This window comes from Nicotiana tomentosiformis, chromosome 7 (genome assembly GCF_000390325.3).
Source record: "Nicotiana tomentosiformis chromosome 7, ASM39032v3, whole genome shotgun sequence".
In the NCBI taxonomy this organism is placed as follows: Eukaryota; Viridiplantae; Streptophyta; class Magnoliopsida; order Solanales; family Solanaceae; genus Nicotiana; species Nicotiana tomentosiformis.
The window spans coordinates 59,892,280-59,900,980 of record NC_090818.1 but is presented as its reverse complement, the minus strand read 5'-3'; the positions used below and the strand labels follow the sequence as shown (position 1 = coordinate 59,900,980).

At 37.9% G+C, this 8,701-nt stretch overlaps 1 protein-coding gene across 1 annotated transcript; it reads right to left on the bottom strand.

Moving 5' to 3' along the window:
* Window positions 1-2,246: 2,246 nt before the first annotated feature.
* Window positions 2,247-8,415, bottom strand: LOC104094798 (chloride channel protein CLC-c-like). The gene is made up of 7 exons (XM_009600825.4): window positions 7,971-8,415; window positions 6,953-7,153; window positions 6,641-6,818; window positions 5,366-5,628; window positions 4,921-5,190; window positions 3,082-4,210; window positions 2,247-2,509 (listed from the first exon to the last, which is right to left on the bottom strand). The coding sequence occupies exons 1-7, from the start codon at window positions 8,165-8,167 to the stop codon at window positions 2,420-2,422; spliced, it is 2,328 nt and encodes a 775-aa protein (XP_009599120.1). The 5' UTR covers window positions 8,168-8,415; the 3' UTR covers window positions 2,247-2,419.
* Between the last annotated feature and the right edge of the window lie 286 nt (window positions 8,416-8,701).

Below are 8,701 nucleotides of genomic sequence, written 5' to 3'. Positions count from 1 at the left end.
AAAAAGGGGATAGCATACGGCCTTCCAGAGAGATCATTTCGATGCTACACGGCTAGATTGCAAGGTATAGGGACTTCCGCCCAGGGCGAGGCAATTGATAGGTCGATTCTCTCGTCTATGGAGAAGAAGATCGCAAAGCTGACAGCAGAGTTTGAAGAGACAAAGGCTAGTGAACAAAATAGAGATAAACAATTTGATACCCTTCAAGTTCAGCTAGAAAATAGGGACCAATAATTTAATCTCCTTCAAGATTAGCTGACCAATCTTCTTGCTAGTGGTGCTTTTCTCATTTTTCGGTCTCGTGAGCCTTCCCCAAATGCTAATCCTTCTCGCCGTGATCCTTCGAATCATGCCGACAATGAAGCTTCTAGTAGTGAAGATGGAGATGATGCAATACAAAACACTCATTGAATGGTGTGTATTGCTAAACAAAGTTTTGAACTTGTGAATATTTAGTTGGAATAGTTTTGAATGATGATTGTATTTTTGATATTATTTTGTTATTGAACATTTGTATTGTTGTTGTTGTGGTTGGCGTTGTTGTTGTGATTGTTATTAGCGTTGGCGTTGTTGTTGTGATTGTTATTAGCGTTGTTGTTGTGGTTGTGGTCGTGGTTGTTATTAGCGTTGTTGTTGTGGTTGTTGTTGGTTAATTGTGGTTGAATGGCAGCAATGTAATGCTGCCATTATATGATGATTATTGGTTGTAATTGGCAGGTGGTGTAACTTAAAAGCAGGCATATTCTGCCAGGTTTTTATTCAGAAAATCGACCGATTTCGATCGGAATTCTCATATTAAAACCCAGAAATTCATAATTTCCGACCGACTTCGGTCGGTAAAATTAATGTACAATTTGCAGAAATTTGAAATTACCGACCGAAGTCGGTCGAAAATAACTTTTTTATTTATTTATTTTTTAATTATTCCGACAGATTTCGGTCGGTCTGTTAAAATTTAAAAAGAAATGCAAAATTATCAAATAATTATATTTCTAACCGAAATCGGTCGCTATTTTGAAAAATAAATAAATAAATAAATAATTTACATATTACCGACTGACCGATTTCGGTCGGTATATTTATTTTTCCAACAAAATTGTCAGTTAAAGTGGTCAACCAAAGGTTGAATTAACCGACCGACTTCGGTCGGAAAATTGCGACCATCTTCGGTCGCCACACCTTAGCGACCACCATTGTTTCTACGAATTAAAATCGGTCGATTTTTCTATATTCCCGACCGATTTTGGTCGGTTTTCCTGGACGATTTTTGGCAGTTTTTTAGTAGTAGTGATATACCCTTATCTCTGATTTGTCAGATTTAAAAGATAACCTGGACTAGTCGAGTGTAGTTTTGACCTCTTTATACAATTGGTTGCTGGGGCTTTCTTAGTAGATGTTTGAGAAATTTGGATGATATGCACTTGTTTTTAGGCTGCAAGTTCTACCAGTTGTTTCACAAGATCAGTTTGATCTTCTTCATGAAGTTTGCTATAAAATATTTTGCGTTCTCGATGTGTCAGGGCTCCGAAGTTAGCTACGGTGATACTTAATCTTACCACATCTGATAATGATGCATCTCTTACCGTGTAAATTTTTGCAGTACACCGACATACTATCATTAGAAGGCAACCGATAAATCGCTGGACGTGCTTCTAAATTTTTTACTCCGTTGTGTATGATAACCTTTGTGGTATAGAGTTGTCTAATGGTGCAATTAGCCAAGAAGTATATACTGAGGCAATTGAAGAGCAGAGTCATAAGGTACTTTAGGCCCTTATTTGAGTACGAAATGGTCCAAGCATGCATGTAAATCAGTGATCTGTGTCAAAAGGAGGTAATCTAATCAAGGCATTGATTGTTTATGATGCCGCCAGAGCGGACACGCCCGCGGTAGTAAATAGTATATTTTTCACTATCAATATACATAATTTAAATGCTTTAGCAATACCATTGTACATTATGAGTTTGAGGCTATAATGTCTCGCCCAAGCACGTTATCCTCTTTGTAATCATGCTTTTGATTGAAGGCTCGAATTTTCAATAAATATCATAAAAGAAGATGCACAAGCAAAGAAGGTTGTACATTTTTTTCTCCCGTCCTCTCCGATGGTCAACAACCAACCCATTTTGCTTAATCGTTTTCAACTAGGTTATTATGTTTTTTTTGTTTTGGGGGGGGGGGGGGGGGAGGGGGGAGGGGAGGGAAGGGGAAGTGAGGCCATAGTACTAACTTCTCTAGGAACTGCTTTGATCGAGCAAGATTACAAGCTTGATATTGAAAAATTCGGAGTATTCGTAGTTATATAAACATCAAGACCAAAAGAATTACAAGGAGAGTAATTCTGGAAACCAAAACAATAAGGAATAGTAATAAACAATAGGCTGCGTGTTTGCCTGTGGAATGAGCAAACTTCTCTGGCTACTTGTGGGGGACGAGATGCGGGTAGAGGTTCGATATATGTTCATGCATGAAGTCATGCCTTGTTAAGATTCCAGCGATTGGAGCCCTCTACAAATTCAAAAGATCTACATTTTCAGGACATTATTGTGAAGTAGTAGAATGCAGAATAAGATAACACAGAGTCATCAACCTTCTTCTCAAGCAAAAAGTGCATAACAAGAACACGAAAATCACGCCCCAACCCCCCGAATGCATGGATCCACTTGTATGCAACTGTGATGTATTAGAACATGTAATATTGCAGATATAAGTTAATGCGTTTCAACTCAAGCTATCGACATCTAAGAATTGTCACAACATATTCAATGGATTTCAAATTAAATACCTTTGATTGAGATGTCATTTGAAATACTTAGTATTAAAGTATCACTAATCATTGATGGTTTTGAAATCTTTACTCCCACCTTAGTTTACTAAATGAAGTTCCAATCCGTCCAAATGGGCCTAGATGATCCTAGTTCCCAAATTTCCACCATTACTTGAAAACTAGTGATGCAGATCATACACATTATGTACTAAACCAAGGAAGGAGATCAGAAAAGAAAGTTCGGAAAAAAAATGGCAAAAGAAACAGGGGACAGAGTGGGGTGGAGAGAGGGGAAGGGGGGAGAAGGACTTACCCCAGTTTTCTTTGGGACAACACACAAGTGTCTGAGTCCAAGTTGTCGGAAAAGAATTGCAGCTTTGGCCAGAGACATGGTTTCCACTACTGTGTATGGGGATGTATTTGTTATAGGATGGAGATCAACATACATTTCCATCTCCTCCTGCGTGATGACGAGATCCTCAAACTTAAGCCCCTTCCCTGATCCTGGCTTAGCAAAATCAAACGCATGAAACCTCCTCAAAATACTGGAGCCGCTCAATACACGTTGTTTCATGAATTTCTTTCCATTGAGCAAGACAAGTAAATGAGACCTTAGAACGAGCCCACACAACTCTGGTGCCTCTGAGAAAGGTGGCTCATCAATCACAGGAAATCCATTATGCCTAGTATACTTCAAAGCATGTACGATGTTCCCCACCTTCTCTACACCTGAAAATGACAATAATGGCCCAGAACAAACATCTCCAGCGACCAAATGCCTCATAAATGGTTCAGCATGAGCTTCCAAGAAAGGCAAGCCTTTCATTTTCACAATCTGGTCATACACACCCTTGTTAAAACTATCGGCCACAGTTTTTGATATGAGGAGAACAAGCATCACCAACGGAAGCATTAATAGATTGTTTGTGAGCTCAAGGAGTATGACACAAATTGATACTGTCATTCTCATGGTACCACCAAGGAAAGAAGCAGCACCAAGTAGCGAAAACAGACCAACATTAAGATTGGACAACGAACCCAAGGCTCTACCGAAAATACGCCCATAGGAGGCTCCAGCAAGTATGACAGGAATGAAAAGTCCAGAAGGAATAGCAATTCCATAGGTAATAATGCCAAGGCAATATACCCCAGCAAAGAAGACGAGAAGTGAAGAGATGTGAAATTCATTTGAATTATTTGAACTAAACAAATTGCGAATGGCATCATCATTGGTGTTCAGAAAGAGGGATGCGAGATCATTGTAATGCCCTGGTGGACACTGGAAATTCTTGTAGCTTCCAGAGCGACCTATAGTTGGGCATTTTTCCTCCAAGCCGGCAGGACAAGGGGTGCACCTTGCCAGCCATGGTAGGCCATAAGAGCAACAAGAAGTCAGGATGGAAACGGTCATGACAAGCAAGATCTTGAAAGCAGGACCTCTCCTGTAATTCACTGCCAAAAATTAACCAAAGGAAAAGCAGAAGTAGAAGGAAAACCAGGCAGAAAGAATATCATAATTATCATTTTTGATTCCAAGATTCAGCCAAAGAAAAAAGCAGGAGTACAACCACAATTTACGCACCAAGAAAATTCTACTTATGGAAATAACAGCTCATGTAACTTACTGTAGAGATGGCATCACAAAATAAATAAATAAACAAATAAATAAATAACCAACGAATACATATAGTATATCTTTTACAAGTACCAAATAACTTGGAAACGAAGAACATTGATCAAACATGTTTTGATGGCAAAGAGTAAATGACCCATTTAAGATGAACTATCAAACTATGTATGCATGCTTAGGTGAAATATCCTGATGAAATACACTGTTATCCACAAAATCATTATGGATCGGTTACAGTTATCTACCTGGAAATCCAATCTGCAAAAGAAAGAAAAGAAAAATATAAAGTTGAAATCAAAAGAGAAGTGAGACATGCTTCAAGAAAATCTTGCATACTTCTTAAAATTGTTACTTGATCAGACTAGAACACCTACCCCTCCATTGACTAACAACTGAGAGAGAACTAGACATATTGTGTTGGCAAAAGGGGTTTAGACTGAACATGCACCTACCCCTCCATTGACTAACAACTAAGAGAGAACTAAACATATAGTGTTGGCAAAAGGGATTTAGAAGACTAACTCATTAATGACGCTGTAAGTCCGAAGGACCTTGTCGACAAGATAATTATAAAGGCTTCCCAAAAGGCCTCCAAGTACTCCAATTAAAATTATTGCCAATACATCTATTGTGTTGTAATTAGATACTCCTGAATTGACATCAAACATTATCAAACCTCCTTGCCCAAATAGTCCACATTTCCCACTGCGACAGAATTGTATGAGAGATCTGAGCACCATAGCAACAACAGCAGTTGTGAAGAAAGTCCTCCAAAGTAAAGCACTTCGCCACCTAAAACATCAAATAGAATGATTGAACATTTTGAAATACAAGCCTTCTTATGAATGCAAGCTGGCATTCAATATGTGTGTGTGTAGCTTTTTGTGTGTGTGTGTGTGTGTGTGTGAGAGAGAGAGAGAGAGAGAGAGAGAGAGAGAGAGAGAGAGAGAGAGAGAGAGAGAGAGACCATGATGCTATTTCTTCAAGAGCAAAAAGGACTCCTCCAACTGGGGCACGGAAAGCAGCTGCGACACCAGCAGCAGCACCACAAGTGATCAAATCCCTACGATCACGGTCGTTTTTGAAGTATTTTAGCCAGTTCCAAGTTAAATGATACTTGCGGGAACCCCCTTGTCCAAGTAAGTTTGCTATGCAAGCACCAGTATGGACCATAGGTCCTTCCTTGCCAACAACAAATCCAGCAGCAACACCCAAAATGGAACCAAAAATCTGCCGAGTGTAAAATGTCAGAGTTAGTGTTTTCGAGAATGACTTTCAGCGAATGAGCCAATCAGCACTATAATAAAGCATGGGGTGGGGTAAATTACAACCCATTGAACTAGAAGAAACAGACAAATGCACTAAAACAATCATTTAATGTGAATTAGGGTGCTAAATGCTTCAGCTTGTAACTTATCATTTATAGTGGTAAATGATGTCTGTAGGGGAACACCAGATTGTTAATATACAGCAAAACAAAAAATGATAAAGATACACCTCCAGAGTTCAATTTCACATGGCAGTCTGAGAAACCAAACCTAAGAACGAACAAGTGAAAGGGTAACAAGCAGGGACAACCATATCAAATGTACCTAATCAAATGAATTTAAAACACGGCATACAATGCAAATCATTCATTTTTTACTACATAATTATTTTTGATAACCGAGAAATCCATGAGGCTGTAGGCATGGTTCGAAGCTCGATGGAAAATGCCCCCTATCCTCCTCCATTTAAATACCAAGGTTTGCCTGCGCTAGAGTTTGAACCTGTGATGTGCGCCTAACCACACATCACAAGATGAACTCTTACCGCTAGACCAAAGCTTCAAGGTCTTTACTACACAATTTCATTTCTAATTTACTTCATTGATGTCCATAGTAAGGTACAAAAGGATGAAGTGGACTACAGTGCACAAATATAAGCATGGTTATCTGAGTGTTAACACGTATTATCCTTACATCAAATATTGTTATTTGAAATCTTTATTATTGTTGTTGTTTAGTTCAATTCAATATCAAGTCAATAGCACTAGTAAGTAGTAACAACATGAAAATTTGTGCTTTGGGACAGAAGGAATATACCAGGATAAGCAATTTAAAAATGCCAATCAACTTACATAGAACAGTTGGAAAAATAGTATCAAGTGATACTTTTTACAAGCCAGATAATCATGCTTCTTAGAGATGTCCATGTGGCAAGAAACAAGGAATACACGAGGGAAAAAGACAGAGAAATCCACCTTGACAAGTAATGTACTTGGAGCCAAAATGGAATGAGCATCGATACCATTTAGATATGCTTTTACTTCAGGTATCCCAGACCCTGCAGCCGCAGGTGCAATAAGTGCACAGAGGGCCGCAGCACAAGTTGCAAGAACCACATTGCAACCCGCAAAAGCAGCAAATGCCCGGAAATATCTGCTCTGAAATTAAAATAACTTAATAACTTGAACAGAGTGAGTCGCGCGCTTTTGTCATTTGTGCATTCATAGATGGTATTTTGAAATCACAACTTATTTCATAAACTATAACTTGATTGAAGTTGTACTTACTTTCCCTCAAGCATTAAGTTGCTAGTTAGCAGTAGCTTGAAACCAGCAATATTTTCCACTCCTATGTTATTAAAGAAACCAACAAGGCCAGTACTTAATCCAATGAGAAGCACAAGAGTCCACTTGAGAAATATATATTGAAATATCTGGACCTTTTTCCTAGATCTCCAGTCTTGCTTGAAAAGGTCATTTTCTACAATCCTGCATAAAAATGACTTACAAGATCAAAATGGAACATTGGATATATACTTCAAGTGAATATAGGACAGATAAAAGTTACCAGAAAAAACATGTATTTCGGTTAACTGCAAGTTACTACAAAATGAAAAAATAAATCTTGGGTTATTTATTAAATTGATAGAGAGATTTCATTTGCGTTGAAAAGGTATTAGGACGCTGGTCAGGATCTCCAGCGTATAAAACTCGTAAAGCAAGCGCATTTAGGAATTCGTCGATAGAAAAAACAAATTGTACTCCAGGACCAAAACATAGGATTTGAGAGTCCAACTTCAGAAAGAAAACTTCTTACACAGGATGAGAGTGTGTTCTGATCAGCATAAGTCATTAAAGAATTGTATGAGACTACAAAATTTCAACCCCAACTTAAGTTTGTAATTACCAGTTATATATACATAGACTACAAAATTTGAACATCAAAGATCTCTGATTTCTTTCACCATAGCTCTCCTTCATATCTCTTACTATGGAAGTTCATTAGTTTTTTCCTTTTAATTCCTGCAGCTCCAATAATAACACAGCAAAAGAATCTTTTTCCATCATCACACTAATTGCACAAGAAAAATCTCAAGCCTGGTTATCTGAAGATGTTAGCAGAAAGTTGACTAACGACTACCATCCTAAAATAGTCAAACTATAATGAATCCCAAATATTTTAAAATTGAGGGAACAGTTAATTGATTGATTCTGCTACTATCAACAACGAGATGCAATAAATTAAAGAATTAAAGGAGCAAAAGAGCACAGAAACAGAAAGAGAAAAGTAAGTAAGTATTCATACTCGTAGTCGAGGCTTTCAATGGGGTAAACATTGGCTCCAACAATAGCGATTTGGGAGGTGTTGTTGACTCTGCTCTTGGATTTAAGCAAAGGCTCTCTTATCCCACTTTCTGAAATGGTCGAGAAATTTCTCTCCAAATCTATTTTCTCTTCCTCCACCATCCCTCCTTCATTCTCTATGTCAACTTGGTTCTCCATCACAAGAAATACGTTTGAGATCGTATATACAACCAAGTATAACTCAATCTCAAACTAATTTAAGAGTTGGAATCTAACGGAGTATATGAATAGTCTTTTCTTATCTAAAAGTTACTGTACGTATGAATACGTGTATGTATACAAACCCACATCTAGGAAAATGGAAATGATCAGTGAATCTTCTCAATCTGCTTCAATTATATATGGGGTGGGTTGTCGCCGGTGGGGGAGGTGAAAGAGAGAGAAGCGGGAGATCCGTGACAGATTATTATTTTATGTAACAATCTGTCAGGTTTGGACAGGCCCAAACAGTTGTGGAAAAGATTAAACAAATGTGTATGGGTTCTGAGTGGCGTTTGATATTTTTATTACATCAGGAGTTCTTTTCGGCGGCTACATCGAATTTCCATATTAAAAACCTACGAATTTTAACTCGAGTGCGATCAATATCTCGAAAAAAATTACTACTACTAAAATTGTTTTTACAAACTGCTCTTAATTCTTTTGGCTGATACATCTTTCAATATTTTCAAA